The sequence below is a fragment of the Ochlerotatus camptorhynchus genome, unplaced genomic scaffold (genome assembly GCF_037179485.1).
Source record: "Ochlerotatus camptorhynchus isolate MF236.1 unplaced genomic scaffold, CSIRO-AGI_Acam_v1.1 ptg000041l, whole genome shotgun sequence".
Taxonomy (NCBI): Eukaryota; Metazoa; Arthropoda; class Insecta; order Diptera; family Culicidae; genus Ochlerotatus; species Ochlerotatus camptorhynchus.
Window position 1 is genome coordinate 906,890 of NW_027040532.1, and position 17,981 is coordinate 924,870.

Here is a 17,981-nt window from a genome sequence, read left to right on the forward strand (position 1 = left end):
TCTATCATCGAGGCCCTTGGTGTGGAGGTGGAGTCGGCGACTGGATACGTCCAGTTCATCGCCGTCTACTGCCCTCGACAGTGTGCCGCCAGCAGCGGACTAGCGGCTAAATTAAAGAGAGACCTGGCCACCATCACCCGTACCGGTTCCCGCTTCGTTGTTGGAGGAGATCTGAATGCTCGCCATGAGGCCTGGCGGAACTACCAGCAGAACCAGAACGGTCGTCTGCTGTTCGACCATTCGCAGCACGGGCTGTACTCCGTTTGGTTCTCGGACGAGCCAACATTCATCTCACCGTTAGGCAACCCATCGACGCTAGACCTGTTTCTTACAAATACTGGCTTGTCCAAGCCGGTAGCCTTGAACGAACTCAGCTCCGACCATCAACCGGTGGTGGCTGAACTGGGAAACAACGTAGCTCCTGCTCCAAGCCTGCGCAAGGACTACCATCGCGTAAACTGGGCCCAGTTTGGACGCGTGGTAGACAGGCACATCATCGACAACCCGACCGAGCGTTGGAGGGACTTCACCAAGGCATAACCGTGGCTGACGAGGCGTGCGTCCGACGAGTTCCTGTGAGGGGTAAGGTTATTGCCATTGATTCCCACACCCAACTATTGATTCGACTGAGAAATGTTCGTAGACGCCAGTTCCAAAGAACCGGAGATCTAGCGTGGAAACGTGAAATGGCCGATCTAAACAAGGAGATTGCTTCCAGAATGGTCTCACTCCGGAACGAAAGTTTCGTGTGGCTCATCCAGAATCTGGATGACCGCTCCAGATCATTCTGGAAGGTTGCCAAGGTCCTAAAGACGCACCCCAAACCCATTCCTCCACTCAAAGATGAAAATGATGACGATCGGCTCATAATCACCCCTCAGGAGAAAGCAAATGCGATTGGTGAGAATATTGCCAAATGACACTTGCTTGGCTTCAACATCCAAAGTCCGCTCGAAGTTCAGGTTGAGCAATGCGTACTCAACCTTGATTCCTCCCCTTGTGCCATCCCTCCGGAGGATAGAATCACAGTGGAACAGATTTGCTCAACGCTGAAATGCACCAAAAACATGAAGGGTTTGACGGAATATTCAACCTAGTATTGAAAAATCTCAGCATGAAGGTTCACTCTCTGCTGGCTGCTGTCTTCAATAGATGCTTGGAACTGCACTACTTTTTAAGTATCTGGAAGACAGCGAAAATCATACCTATCCGCAAACCCGGGAAGGACCCAACGCTAGCTTCAATCTACAGACCAATCAGTCTCCTTTCAGTGCTGAGCAAATTGTTCGAGAAACTTATTCTCAATCGTTTGCTCAAGTTTGTCGAGAAACACAACATTCTCCTACCGGAACAGTTCGGGTTCAGGAAGGGGCACTTCACAAATCATCAGCTAGTACGGGTGATGAATAACATCCGAAGTAACAAGGCTGTATCCAAGTCTACAGCCATGGCATTGTTAGACGTTGAGAAAATGTTTGATAATGTCTGACACAATGGGCTTGTATACAAGCTTCGTAACTTCAACTTTCCTTTGCATCTTGTTAAAATCACCCGTAACTACCTTCAGCAAAGAATGGTTGCAATTCAAGCACATTTTCCATCCCAGCAGGAGTCCAGCAAGGCAGTCTGCTGGGCCCCTTACTTTACCGCATCTACACTTCCGACATTCCTCCCTTGGGTAACGGTTGCGTGTTATTTCTGTTCGCAGATTATACTGCTATAACCGTCAAGGGAAGGATGCCTCGTGAAATAACAAACAAGCTTCAACGATGTCTTGACGCCTTTGCTGATTATGCCACCACGTGGAAAATCAAAATCAATGCTTCCAAAACCCAAACAATAATGTTCCTCCATCGGCAATCTCCCAAACTAAAACCAGCTCCCTCTTGTATTGTAATCATGGATGGCACAAGGGTTGAGTGGTCCGCCGAAGTAACCTATCTCGGGATGTTGTTTGACGAAAAGCTCCTATTCCGCTCGCATGTGGAGAAAACCGTGTTCCACCTTGGTTAGGTCTCTGTATCCGCTGATTTGCCGTAGATCCCGCCTCTCAAGGGTGAACAAACTGGCTGTCTCTACGCAGCTCCGGTGTGAGAATCATGTGCTCAAACTCACAGGAACAAAATCCAGGTTGCTCAGAACAGAGTGGTTAGGATGATCCTTGATCGTCCCTTTGACACAAGAATTTCAGACCTCCACCAAGAGGCGAACATTCCAAAATTGATGACATTAAGACTAGGTTTATGCAGAAATGCAATACATCAGAACATGCTTTGATAAGCAATTTGTATATAGTAGGTTAGGTGTATATAGTAGTTACAGGTTAATTGTAGTTGTAAATAGTAGTTATAAGTAGTCTCCTTTTTCAAATTCAAAACAAACCAATCCCACCAAGGTGGTCATACTCTAATAACAGGCCTGATAGGACTAGGAACTGTAAATAATAATTAAAAATTTCAAATGTACTAAAGTTGAAAAGACGCATCTGTGTCACTTGATAATCCATACATGTAAACCAAACAAATACAAGAAATAAAGATCATTTAAATGTAAAATCAAAAGGGCCTACTTGTAATGGTCGATTCTCTTCATTGATTTTCTTTTTACATTAGGTCGTATGAATAAAAGCGTTTACTTTACTTTAGTAAAGTAAACTCTTTTTATTCATACGGCCCATTGCTACAGCTAAGCGAAATAATTCAAGCAGAATATTGCATTAGGTCCTAAGTAACATTGACAAGATTCTCTTCGACGACTTTCTCCTTGAATCCACTCGGCCCAGGTATTTTCAGCACACATATCGATAAAAGAAGTTTTTATCTTGCATCTACGACACATACAAGAAACGATTATGTGCTCAAGTTATTAATGGAAGAGAAAGTCGACGAAGAGGATAGATCAATGCTACTTAGGACCTAATGCAATGTTCAGCTTGAATATTATCTGAAATTTGTTCATTGTAGTGTTGTTACAGGTTGTATTGGTTATCAAAAGCAACAGCAAACGCACTGAGAAATGTTAATTCAAGCGAGTTATTAACAAAAGAGAAAATCGATCACGGTTACGTCCTTATGTATGCTCACTGTCGAATTTGTAATCTGTGATAGATATGGAAGTCAATGTTTTCCCACCACAGAAACGCCCCGTGTTCTTATGACAAATTATACATGTGAACCTGAACGAAATCTTTAAAAAACAGCAATATTTAGTAATTTTTTTTGCTCAATCGGCATATTTTAGTACCGAGAACTTATTGGAGGGATTTATGCCTCGAGATCATCCCGATCAACTCCGGAGTGATTTGAGATTTGGGCGTAATTGATTTTGTAAACAAACACTTCAATCACCGATTTCTCGCGAATATAAACTCAGCCTAGAAAACTAACAACACACTCATGTAGAGGAATGATTCCTCTGTTATTTGGAACACAAGCCGCGCAAAATAGACCTGTTTTTTGTCCAAAATTTGCGAACTTAGTCTCAGATATTCAGCCCCAGTCTCTTTACGATCGAAAAGGATTTTCCATAGAACAAAAAGTTTTCGGCCTATGACTTATTGAAAAATATAGAAAACTAAATTAAAAAAAAAATGAGGTGACGTTAATAAAAGGCCAAATAATAGCGAACAATTATGCAATTATGGTCATCGCAGAGGTTCGGGTGAATTTATTTTTTTTTTGTTTCGCTATTTGACCTGGAAGTACTCTATAGTCAAATCCCTCCCCGTGGCCAGTTTTTGCACCTTGCTGTTGGTGGGCGGGCTTAATTTCATGCTTTATAGTGGAGTGTTGGAGGCGGTGGGTTTATGGCCAGCGTTACTGGCTCATGCCGCGATAGAATGGCGCTTCTCCTCTCTGATGAACCACTGCATGAGAAAACCAAAGTTCTAGTCCAACAGTGATAGTATCACACTTGTTACTCCTTTGTTTGAGACCCGCGTCGTAGTACGCTTACGTATAGGCACTGACGTTGGGTGCGATACTGGTGGGGTTTGCCGCAAATCACTCTTATTTTTTTTTTACGCAGATAGATTTATTTGGGTTTGCAAGGGAATTATACTATTGAAATATTTTAGAAAGTGCTCCTTCTATTTGCGTGACAAGCTTTCATTGTTGTTTTCATTGTAGTATTACTCAGGGAACAATGTTAAACATCATTTTTGTACATGGTATTGTAACTAATATTATATGTGCTTCATTTTGATTTGGGATAAGTGTTTGAACTATGGCTCGGGATTTCCACTGTGGCGTGCTTCTATTGTGACATACCCATACGAATTTTTTTGGTGCGACATTGTGGAAGCGTGTGAGCATAGTTGGAGTATATACCCTATATAATTTAAAAACCAGCTAGGAAATCAACTTCAAAGTGAAGCATTGTAGTCACTTGAAGGTGTCACTTGGGTCGCACCAAGATATAATAAATAGATGTAGGTCAAAATCAAAAGTACTTGAAACACGTTTAATTTTAGATTACAAGCACAAGTGCAGGTACTTAATAAATCATGGGTTATGATGGATTAGGTGAATTCGAGATTTCAATTATTTATTAAATTAGAATAATGAGATATCATAATCATCAAACGACCGTAAATAAGAAAATTCAGAAAGTCTAATAACATTAGGTGAATTAACAAAAGAATTAGGATGCGGGGGGTCCGCTTAGGGAGGCAACTAACCTTTAAAGTTGTAGTATAAATCTTCCTATTTAGTCTTGAGCTTCAATGAGAAAACGCAAGCAAACCAATAGCATTTAGCAAATTAACAAGAAGAGGAATAGTTTAGGAAATAAGTAAAAGTAGAGGTACGTTATAACTGATAACATTTAATCTTTTGTAGGCATGCTTGGCATGCACAGTTGTACACACCACCTGCTCATTTGGTAATAGCTTTTCACTCAGATGTTGAAATTTATTTTTCTTTAAAGTCATTGATAGATTAGCATCATAGTTTACTATAGATATTCGAAGATTAGGTAAAGCTTAAAATTTGAATCAACACTAACCAATTTAATACTTAAATTCCGAGATGTGTAGTGAGCATTTCTCACCTCATTTTTACAACGCAAAAACCAAAACAGTTTACTACTAGCATTAAAATCTACTTTTTTTTTACATATCTATAACAAGCTTACACTCTATTCTATCTACTGCTTCAAAAAGAACTATGTTCCGTCAACTGTGTGCAAAGTTATTAGCAAATGAGCAGTTCGTGACCAAAACTGTGTATGCCAAGCATGTTTGTAGGTATTGTTTTCCCTGAGTTTATTGTACTCGATTACTATATTAATCTCTCAATACGCGAAATCTCTGATATATGCGGTTAAAGCTGTTGAGTTAACTTATTTCTTAGTGTTCAAGTACTTACATTTGTAAACAGCAGTCAATGTTAATCTATGAACTAAACCCTACGTGACTGTAAAATCGATCTTTTCTTATGTGGTATTGAAGCATCGATGCATGTTTAACTTTTCGCGGTTGTCGGATTCAACGCGCCTACGTCTACGGAACTTACGCAGAAGTGATTCGCAATTCGGTAGTGCTTACCAAAAGTGTTTTGAGCTTATGTAGTTTAGAATTTGTTCGGTATGGTCGCGAAACTTTGAAATTATTGACACATGTGGTAAAATAACTAAATAGAAACAAAGCTCAATAGTAAAATAAGTAGAATTTCTAGCGAGGAAACCAAAATTAATCAACTTGCCTATCACATTTATTTTGGTGGCACTCTTTATGTGCTAATAAGCTGTTTTTTCTCTACGGTTTTCTCGCGCGGCGTTTGCAATTTGCGCGATTTTCGTATCTTACGTAATTCAAGACCAACAATTGAAATGGCCTTAACTCCATTTTGTGAACAAACCTTGTAAGGCCATTTTCTTGCGAACCGAAGCCCGCAAAGGCAAACCAAAATAATAACAGGTAGGGGAAATTCTCCTCTAGCCGATTGTGGTTTAGGTTTGCGAATGAAGGTTTCGGTTCGCGAGAAAATGGCCTTACAAGATTTGTTTACAAAATGGAGTTAAGGCCATTTCAATTGTTGGTCTTGAATTTAGATGTTTAGCTCCACACGGTTTTACTGACTTAAGCGGTTTTTTTTTTAACTATTCGTTTATTTGTTAGGCTCAAATGTCGTTAAACTTTATGGAGCCGAGGTCTATCAAAATACAATAAATCCTAGTTAAATTACATTATTTTTCTTTTTCTTATTTTCTATTTGCTCTAAATAGATGGCATCAATCCTCTTCTTGCTTTCCTCGATCAATGCACACCGTTCTTCAGGATCGTCAATATGCGAAAGATCTGGGATCGTATATGGGCGCTGTGTATATGGACAAATATCACCACTCACAGAGATCAGGCTGCTATCACTTTCGCTTGAGTCATTTGCGTTCAATTTTTTGGTTGCATTGTTTGTGGTGTCCGAGTCGACTGATCGCTGGCGTTTCGTTTCGGTTTTGTTGTTTTGCTGTTGGTCTGTATTTGGTATCGATTTCGGGAGCGAGGGCGCTTACTGTTGGCTGCGTTTGATGGAAGTTTGTGTGCGTTGTTGTTGTTCTTGTTCTTGCTGTTAACATAGTTGTTGTTGGTGCTGCTACTGCGAGTATTGTCTTCGTTTGCTACTGCTGTTGCTACTGCTGTTACTGCTGCTGCTGCTGCTGCTGCTGCCGGTGCCACATCGGAGCAGCGTTGCTTTGGGTGAGATTTGCGCTCACAATTGCGACATGTTTTCACTTGGTTTTGGTGTAATTTCGCCATCCACGGTGATGAACGACGGGATGGGAAGAATAAGTCTCATTTTTTAAACACGCACTCCATTGCTGAAGCCTGGAAAATAACTCTTCCAAACCTTACCGCGAAATGCTATCACCTCTCCATACTGGCGCATATGGTCGATTATAGCCACATTTTCCATGTCATCTGGGAGATCATGCAAACGTACGTCGACAGCGCTGCTTTCGACATAAATTGGAATAGAGATCTTTTTTCCCTCATACTCCATAAAATGCTTCAGGTGTGAGCTGAAGCGATTCTTCTTGCTACTTCGTTACTTTGCATACCCAGGTATACAACGTTTTTCACATTGTGTGGCTGGATGCATTTCACTTGTGACATATCAAGTTGCAGTTCACTTTCTAAAAATCGTTTGATTTCCGAAATACACGGCCGCTTAGGCAGAATGGATGTATCCAAAACGACACAGTTTTCTCGTAAAGCCCGCAAGGCTATGGGCAACAAAACTCACGCGCGTCACACAAAAGAAGTTCGAGAATGGTATTATACGTCTGATCGGTTAAGGAGATGGATAGCAACTGACTTAAGCGGTTTTGGTGCAGGTTAAACTTTTGGCGGCTGTCGGATTCAACGCGCCTACGTCTACGGAGCTTACGCAGAAGTGATACGCAAATCGGTAGAGCTTGTCAAACGCTTTTGAGCTTATGTAGTATATAATTTGTTCGGTGCGGTCGCGAAATCTAGAAATGATTGATACGTTCTTTAAATTAACTAATTTGATACAAAGCTCAGTAGTAAATAAGTAGAATATCTAGGGAGGAAACCAAAATTAATCAACTTGCCAACTTAGGCTATCACATTTATTTTGGTGGCACTCTTTAAATTATAATAAGCTTTTTTTCTCTCAGTCCGCATCGTGCTCTCTTGCCGTGCGGATCTATTTGCTTTTTGCTTAAGGAAGTGTTACTACTACCTAAAGCTACAACAAATTTAAACAGCACTTTTCAGTGCTCAACCTGTAAAAATTTTCTACCTTGTTCAACTCCTCTTATTCCTCTTCGATCCTTGTTTGGACCCTACCCGAGGTAATCCTTCTTGGATATCGATTTGGAAAATTCCTCTTCGATCCTTCAGATTCTTATAGTAATCTGCTTGGAAGTCGATTTGGATAATCGCATAATCGCACTTTTCAGTGCTCAACCTGTAAAAAATTTCTACCTTGTTCAACTCCTCTTATTCCTCTTCGATCCTTGTTTGGACCCTACCCGAGGTAATCCTTCTTGGATATCGATTTGGAAAATTCCTCTTCGATCCTTCAGATTCTTATAGTAATCTGCTTGGAAGTCGATTTGGATAAAACATTTACTGCCGCCATGGCGCCTAAACGCAAAAGAAAGGGGCAAACTCTTGACCCCCCTTCTGAAGAAATTAATTTGAGTAATCAATTTGATTTGCTCACGGATGATGAGAATGATCCATCATCCAAGAAAAATTCTAGTAAACTTTCCCGGCTTAATGCCAAGAAGGAAAAGATTCCCCCTATTGTGATAACCACTACCGATTTCCATGCTCTTCGCATGGAACTTTTGAATTTCGTGAAAGTTAAGTTTTCACTACAAATTGGACGTCGGGGTGAATGCCGTGTATTGGCTGAAACCTTGGACGGATTTAAATGTCTTCTCAAGTATCTTACTGAGAAGAAGCACAAATTTTTTACTTACGACACCAAAACTGAACGTGTGTTCAAGGTTGTCATGAAAGGACTGCCCAGTGGTGAATCCCTGGATCAGATCAAAGATGAACTGGCAAAATTACTTGGAGTTGTGCCACTCCAAGTAATCAAAATGAAAATGAAATCCCGTCCTGGCGATTCGCGCAACGGGATTTCTAATGATTTTTATTTAGTTCACTTCAAGTCTAGTGAACTAAACAACCTTAAGGCCTTAGAAAAAGCTAGCCTTATGCTCCATGTCCGAGTGAAGTGGGAACACTTCAGGAAGACTGGAGGAAATTTCCAAAACCTCACCCAGTGCCGTAAGTGCCAGGGATGGGGTCACGGAACTAAAAATTGCTACATGCCAGCTAAATGCATGAATTGTGGTGATTCCTCTCACGCAAAGGACGACTGTCCTGTGAAGGAAGATCCTAAGAAATTTAAATGTTCAAATTGTGGTGAAAACCACAAATCCAATTTTTGGGAATGTAAGACTCGCAAAGCGATCCTACAATCTCGTTCTAACCGACAGGTAGGAAACGCTCCACGTTTCCGACCAGGTACAAATTCCTCTGCTGTTAACAACGGTCAGCGAGGAACAAATTCTACATTCGTACCCGTAGGTACAAATATCACCCCTGCTTCAAATGTTTCATCTGTACCTACTCCCCTCGCTGCTAACAATGTTCAGCGAGTTAATGGAGCTACCTATGCTGCTATTGCAGCGGGTAGAAATCAAAATACTAACCAACGTTCTAATGGAAATTTTGACAATTTTGACTTAGGAAGCATTACTGCCCCCAAAATGGAATTTTTACAGAATTCATTAATTGACATGATTTCTGATATGCTTAAATCTAACTCCATGTTTGATGCTATTCAAACTGGAGTAAAATTTGCAAATAATATTGTCATGACTTTAAAATTCAGTAATGGATTTTAAAGCATTAAATATTGTAAATTGGAATGCTCGATCTCTTAAAGATAATGAAGACGAGCTATTTAACTTTTTAAGAGTTCATAACGTGCATATTGCCGTTATAACTGAAACGTTCCTTAAACCTGCCCATAAGGTTAAGAAGGACGCAAATTACTTGATTTATAGAAATGATCGTCTTGATGCACCCTGTGGTGGCGTTGCCATCATTATTCATAGACGAATCAAACATAAAATTCTTTCTTCATTTGAAACCAAAGTTTTTGAAACTTTGGGAGTTTCTGTTGAAACAAAATTTGGACAACTTACGTTTATAGCTGCCTATTTGCCATTCCAATGCGTAGGCCAGCAAAAGAATTTTCTCAAGGGTGACCTCCAGAAACTTACCCGTCATAGGTCTAAATTCTTCATTATTGGTGATTTTAATGCAAAACACCGCTCATGGAATAATGCTCAAAGCAATTCCAATGGTAATATTCTGTTTGATGATTGTTCTGCAGGTTATTACACTATTCAATATCCAAACAGCCCAACATGCTTTTCTTCTGCAAGAAATCCCTCCACTATTGATTTGGTCTTAACTGATTCATGTCAACTTTGTAGCCAATTGGTTACCCATGCTGACTTCGGTTCTGATCACCTTCCAGTAACTTTTGAAATATCCCAAGAAATAATTTGTAATCCCAACAGCTCTACTTTCAATTACCATAGAGCTGATTGGGAGCAGTATCGAACATTTATGGAATATAACTTCGATCCAAACATTCCTTTGCAAACCAAAGATGAAATTAATTATGCTCTTGAATCTCTGACTACTTCTATAGTTGAAGCAAGAGCTGCCTCAGTACCAAAATGCGAGGGTAAATTCGATTCAATTATAATAGACGATGATCTTCAGCTCTTGATCCGTCTTAAAAATGTCCGTAGGAGACAATATCAAAGAACACGCGATCCTGCCATGAAAGTTATCTGGCGGGATTTGCAAAAACAAATTAAAAAGCGATGATTTGCCCTGAGGAACAAAACTTTTGAAAATAATATTTCTAAATTAGACCCGAGTTCCAAACCCTTTTGGAAACTCACAAAAATTTTGAAAAAAATCACAAAAGCCTATTCCAGCGCTTAAAGAAGGTGGTAAAATTTTGATCACAAATTTGGAAAAAGCTCAGAAACTTGCTAAGCAATTCGAGAGTTCCCATAATTTCAGTTTGGGTCTTACTAGTCCTATTGAGAATCAAGTTGCTCGGGATTTTCTGAATATTTTCTCTCGGGAAAATATTTTTGATGATTCCTGGGGGACTGATTTGGACGAAGTAAGGTCTATAACTAAAAAATTTCAAAATATGAAAGCTCCAGGTGATGATGGAATTTTCTATATCCTCATCAAAAAACTCCCAGAGAGTACCTTGTCTTTCTTGGTAAAATTATTTAACAGATGTTTCCATTTGGCATACTTTCCTGATAAATGGAAAAATGCAAAAGTTGTTCCAATTTTGAAGCCGGATAAAAATCCAGCTGAAGCTTCTAGCTACCGTCCAATAAGTTTACTTTCTTCAATAAGTAAACTTTTTGAAAAGATAATTTTGAATAGAATGATGCTTCACATCAATACGAACTCAATTTTTGCAGATGAGCAGTTTGGATTTCGCCATGGGCATTCAACTACTCATCAACTCTTAAGAGTTAACAATTTAATTCGTTCAAACAAATCTGAAGGCCACTCAACTGGAGTTGCTCTTCTAGACATAGAAAAAGCATTCGACAGTGTTTGGCATGAAGGTTTGATTGCTAAATTGAAAAAGTTTAATTTTCCACTTTATATTATGAAATTAGTTCAAAATTATTTAACTGACAGAACTCTGCAGGTAAATTATCAAAATTCCAAATCTAATCGACTACCTGTTAGGGCAGGAGTTCCTCAGGGTAGCATTCTTGGGCCTATATTGTATAACATTTTCACTTCGGACCTCCCTGATTTGCCTCAGGGTTGCCACAAATCTTTGTTCGCTGATGACACAGGCATTTCCGCTAAAGGAAGAAGTCTTCGTGTTATTTGCAGCAGACTGCAGAAAAGTTTAGATATTTTCTCTTCTTATTTACAAAAATGGAAGATTTCTCCCAACGCTTCCAAAACTCAACTTATAATATTTCCACATAAGCCTAGAGCTTCGTTTTTGAAACCTAGTAGTAGTCACATAGTCACTATGAACGGAGTTCCAATTTCCTGGTCAAACCAAGTGAAATATCTTGGATTAATACTTGACCAAAAATTAACTTTTAAAGATCACATTGAGGGCATTCAAGCCAAATGTAACAAATATATTAAATGTTTGTATCCTCTTATAAACAGGAAATCCAAACTTTGCCTGACGAATAAACTTCTAATATTTAAACAAGTTTTTAGACCGGCCATGCTTTACGCTGTACCAATATGGTCTAGTTGCTGCACTACCAGGAAAAAAGCACTTCAAAGGATTCAGAACAAAATTCTGAAAATGATTTTGAAGTTGCCTCCCTGGTTCAGTACTACCGAGGTACATAGAATTTCGAATGTTGAGACTTTAGCACAAATGTCCAACAAAATAATTAATAATTTCAGGCAAAAATCGTTGCAATCCTCAATTGCAACGATTAATTCCCTTTATACTTAGATAAGATTTAGTTTTAGTGTTTAGTTTTAAGATATCAATTGTTATACTGACATGCAGGTTAAAAAACATGTTTAAAAAACTGAATTGCCAAGACATGAACAATGTAAAAACACTTAGATATATATCATAACAATTAAGGCTGGTAAGTTACTGCAGTAACTGGAGCACCTAGGTTAAAATGAAATGTAATTTATTTTGAATTTGGAACAAATAAAGAGTTAAAAAAAAAAAAAAAAAAAAAAGCTTTTTTTCTCGCTTTGGTTGTCTTGCACGGCTTTCGAAATTCGCGCTGTTTTCGTAACTTACATAATTTAGATGTTTCGATCGAAACGGATTTACTTATTCAATCGGTTTACTACGCGGATTAGAAACACTGGAATAAGAGACCAGCGGAGACACTGTTATGATTCCAATCGAACTGTCAAAAGCGGTTCCAATCTGCAATGTTTACAAATGGTTTGCTTCAATTAGGGAGGAGTATTAAAATCGTTTAACAATCACTCATGAACTCGCTCGTCGGTGCATTGGCGAAGTCACTCGTAAGCAGCTATAAATGCAAGTGATGCCAGGATTGCTATGATGATTATCTTGTGGCCAAATTCATGTTTTTTCTCCGCTGGTCTCTTATTCCAGTGTTTCTAACGCGGATGTATCTACGCGCACACGTCACAGCATTTTTTCCTTAATTATTTTCACGGCGAATGAGAACGACCCAAATTTGAGTTTAGTTTACTCATAATCGCCAAAAATGCAGAAACTCAGCGATGAGTAAATTTGCCTCATGTTTTCCCAGGTTTTTCCAGGATTTTCCAGGGAAAAATTCCCGAATTTGAGAAAAGTAAATATTGGATTCACTCAGTCTGTTGGTACTACTCCGAGACTGAATAAAATTTTGGTCAATTTCCTCATTTTCCGGCAGATTTTTTAGGTTTTCCACAGGAAATCATGAGACAAATTTTACTCATCGTTGAGTTCCTGCACTTTTGGCGATTATGGGTGAACTAAACTCAAATTTGGGTCGTTCTCATTCGCCGTGTTGAAACAATAAACACGGAATCCAGTGTTAAAGCTGCCAACATAGGCTAGTCCTTCTGTTGTATTGTCAACACGCAGAAAAATGGATTTTTGTTTCAGGGCCTAATGTATTTTGTTCTTGATTCAAACATATTGTATCACTATTTCAACAATACATATTTTTTAATCAACAAAATAGTTTTTAGAATCAACAAACAGATTATTAACTCTACAACCGGTTTGTTGATTCAAAAATATTTTTCTTTGAATTAACCGAATAATATATTTGAATCTATGCCAAAAATATATTAGACCCTGAGCCAAAAATATATCCATTTGAATTTAAGAATCATTTCTCTGCGTGAAAGATATAAGCAAAATTTATTCAAATGGGTCAAGCCTTGAAAACTAAGCTGTGACGCAGCTCCAGCTTAATACCCAATAAAAATAGGGGAGAACTCAATTTTTTTTTATGATTTTGCGTCAATATTTGCATTAATAGTTTCGGTTTGCATTTACAACATACAGTGTATCTCAAAATTGAGTGTACAGATGTCCTTGAATTTCAGAAAAACAGTTTTAAAGCACAATTTAAATAGATAGGGAAAATGGCTCTAATGTTGGCCTTTGGATCTAAGATTTGGCCCATCGTTAAAAATCTACTATTTATCAATTTTATCTAGATGATCGCGTCATTGGGCGGTACTAACGGATATTTTTGGTCACTATTGAAAATTTAGTCGATTTGCTGAATTTATATATGGGCCCAAATTAGGGGCATTTAGGCCAACATTACATCCATTTCCCAAACGTTTCTGAATTTCTGGCTGCTGAATCTTCATAAATTTATCAATTATTGGTACAGTGCTTATTTGGTTGCGTTTATTAAAAGTAAGAGTTATTTGAGAAAAACGTCTTTTCCCTGAAAACCCATAATATCTTAAAATATAATGAACTAAACTTTTTTCTTTTTAATTTTGCTCATTTTTAGTCATAATAAAGATCATTCATATTCCACTAATTTTACTACAATTCGTCTACTAAGTAAAAAGTTGAAAATCGAGCGTTTACTCAAATAAATCTAACTTCATACAGGTTCTATTCCCAATGTTTCAAAAAATGATCCACTAGAGTGTACGTTCAATTTTGCGATACACTTTATATATTTGCTTCAAACTAATTATTTATTTAAATAAAATTATATTTGTGTGCGCCTTTGATTAGTCAAACTCACCGAAATTTCCTCTCCAAATACGCAAGCTGGGCATGGGTGAAGGCAGTCCGCCTTCGCCGTGGTTTTCGTCCTGCCTTGATGATCAAACCATTCGGTGCCTCAGAGCCATTGATTGGTCCGTTGGCCGAAACAATACCCTGGTGATGGTTACCAGCTATCAGTTGCGGGTGCTGTTGGTAGGAATGATGTACATGTGGGTAACCAGAAGCCAAGGTCGATTCCGGTGAAGAGCGGTCCTCAATGTCGATGTCGATGTCACTGTTGTCGTCATCGTCGTCGGTTTCCGATGCAAGGCCTCCCTGCTGCGATTCTATTATGAAGGGTTGGCCGGAATAATAGGTAGTGAAAGAGAAGGGAACGAATCTATGTTAGCAAACGCTTATTTTGCTGAAGGGGAGGAGGAACCGGATTGCCTAAAGCGTTAATTAGACGTGTGTAAGGTTTTTACTGTTAGTAGAAAAATTGACGAAAGTGACTCGCAGCAGGTACGTGTTCCTACATTTAAATCTAAAATTGCACATTGTAGAAGGTTTTCCGTGCCTTTGTGTCGCTAATGAAGTGAGTACTATGCTCTGCTTTTAAACGATGATTTCTTGCTTTTGATGTAAATGCATACAATTTAGCACGTTTTTATACTTCAATAGATGACGGATGGAGGAAATGTAATATTTACACCATGAAAGACATGGGTGAGCCAGTAGTGGAGAAACTAAGAAAATTAATTAATTAAAAATAAATAAACGTCGTGCATATCATTTCTATATGTCAATCTATAGCTTTCAATTCAGGGTGTCGACTAAATGAAGCGAAACAAAGTCGCTGATATTTCTTGACTTTCCAGTCGTTTTTTAGAACCTTCCGCAGTTTTCAAAATTCAGAATTTAAAATATTGTAAATGCCAGGAAAGCAGTTAAAGCAGTAACCAAGATGATACTGTGATTGATAAAGATGTGTGGAGGAAACTGCTACCATCTCGATATTAATTAGCTTGCTATTATATAATCCACAAGAGTTTATAATACTAATAAATAATAATACGTTTGATCCCCCTCAACATGCATTTTTTTAAACTAAGAAACTTGCTTTAGGAACACTGTTCCAGTAGTTGTGGTGGTTTCTAACTTTGGTTTCTATAAAAGTGGACCACATTGTTTTTTATGAGTTCTACTATTATAGGAACCTTATCGCAACTATAGGTGCAATGGAGTCAAAATCTTAATGAAAATTAATTGTTTTCCGTCATTTTTGGTCTAACTTTAAGTTTGAAATATGCAAATTTCCTACCGAGCTACCGATGAAGAATAACATTTTCCGGTTTTCCCAACATTATTCAGCCACAATTACCATACCGCAAGTATAGGTACACCACTAGTGCTGGAACACCTACCCTATAAAATATGATGGTGCTCTTTGTAGAGCTTATCGTCTAGGTTTTGTGCAAGAGTATCCAAGAGAAATTTTCATGGTGAAAAGGTGAGATAGGAAGATAACAAACTAATTATATTTACCTTCAACCCAGCATGACTCTAGAACGATTCAAAATTAAATTTAATATTTTCTTAAGCTGTGGTTTTAATAATATCGATAAAATGTGAGCAAATTAATGAATCCATTTCAAGACATTTTAATGCAGAAAAAAAATTGCATCATTACTGAAATAAAAGATAAACTATCTCCGCAGAACAATTGAACAACATCGTCCCCGTTGAAGCAGAGAGCTATTGAAAACATAAGGAGCTCATCAATCGAATAACAATCGGCTCTCAAGTACCGCCATTGACATTCGAGAGTGGCACTACAGATGAGCGCTAACCTTTGAAACCGAATTCACGCTTATCCGTGTATGGTTTGCGTGTGTACCATTCTCACATACGACAAGACGGCGATTTCCCCCAATTTCCTATTGAATTTTTACCGGTTACAATGCAGACAGGAAATCCACTCAACTACTCTGAACAGTGCACGAATGGCGAAGATGCTCTAACCCGAACACGTTGGATGATGATGGGTTATTCTATGAATGTGATTGGCACGTGACTGGTGATTGTTGGCTCAGGAACGGTTTGATAAACGAAGATATCTTCTCCGGGAGTTCTCACCACGAGTTGCAGTAATGGGGCAATCAGGTAGCTCTTGTAAATCTAATAAGGATGACTTGTCTCCCACTGATTCAATTGTCATTTTCTGGGATGTGTGATTCTGGGTTTGTATATTGGGAAATTTAGCTGTAGTCACGTTTTGGTTATTTCGTTTACCGTGTGTTGTATGTTGTATGAATGTATGTATTGTTCAATGAGTTTATGCAAACTCTGATTGGTTTCAAAATTGGTTTGTGGTTTAGCGTTGTACTCAATTGCAAATAGTTTTTAACTGTTGAATAACCGTGCATTAAACATTTGTATCCCGTGAAATTAATAATGTAACCAGCAGCCTTTGTGATTTTGTGTGGTTGGTGTAAATAAAACATCCGTTTGACCCTATTTACAAGTTTCTTCATTTGAAGTGGAGATCATTGATTCTGTTTCTTATCCAAAATCCTCCTTGTCACGTCAAGATCTCGAGTCAATTCGAACTGGTAGAACTTGCTCGTATAAAATATCGCGAGCTGTTTTTACCTAATCGGAGTCAGCTTGTTGTTGAATTATGTTATGCAGAAGATATAAGAAGTTATCACAGATGCGTTAATATTTTTACTCTTCATGATTCTTCTGCTTGCAGATGGTCTTGTCAAATGCAATACAAATGAGCGTTGGTCACGTTGACGGTCTTCGACGTTAGACGATCGTCATTCAAGAATGACCGTCATCATATGATAACCGTCATGATATTGCACAAGCCTAATGCCGCAATTACACTTGAATGACAAACTATGTGCATGAGCATTATTTGTATAATAATTATATAATAAGGTGAGAAAAATGTAATGATCGTATGGTATAGGTGAGAAAAAAAGGTAACGACCTATGTATATGGCATGTTTTGATATAATGAATACTCCTCGTGTTTATTCGTGAAATTCACATCACTATACAATACATACATTCATACACCTTCTGGTCATATGAAACAGGTCCAAATCTTCAAAAATGCGCCCGTAAACTTGTTAGTTTTGGCACAGTTTATGGCAAAATAGTGAACTTTTCATGATTATTAACGTAAAATAACTCACCAACTTGGGGCCAGACCATCTATGATTAACATCGACAGACCGCAGCTAACAAAGCATATCTTAGAAACATTATTGCAAGTATGAAATCTCGAAGATTTTCGAATATGCGAAAAAGTAGCCAATTCGTGAAACTGATCCTAGACCGCCTCATCTATTTTAAATCTGCAGGTTGAGCAACGAGAATTAATTAGAAACCGTCATGCAGGTCCTAAATTGTACCACCCCTTTACTTCTAGAGTGCATATTAACACGGCAGTTGTTCGTCATTTACTGATACTGAGTGCCTAGAGCGGTAAAGGTACTCATGACCAACAGAAGACGAGTTACCTTTGCGAATTAAATGTGGTACTCCGGGTGTTGGATTTGATAGCCCGAGCCATTTCGCAGTTAAGCAAAATGAATACAAGTTTACGATTGAGATTACGATTAGTAAGAAAATGTTGTTTTCATGATGTTGAACTTTTCGAACATGACTGGAAAATTTAGCGATTTTCGCTCTCACTCATGTCTAAAGAGCCTTCATTTTGGTTTC

The 17,981-nt window shown here is 38.4% G+C and overlaps 1 protein-coding gene across 1 annotated transcript in view; it reads right to left on the minus strand.

Moving 5' to 3' along the window:
• LOC135713495 (homeobox protein koza) overlaps positions 1 to 17,981 on the minus strand; it is a 43,413-nt gene that overhangs the window by 13,711 nt on the left and 11,721 nt on the right. Inside the window, exon 2 of the mRNA XM_065236623.1 lies at positions 14,281 to 14,590. Within this exon, the coding sequence (XP_065092695.1) occupies positions 14,281 to 14,590 (310 nt within the window). The remainder of the gene's footprint in view (positions 1 to 14,280; positions 14,591 to 17,981) is intronic.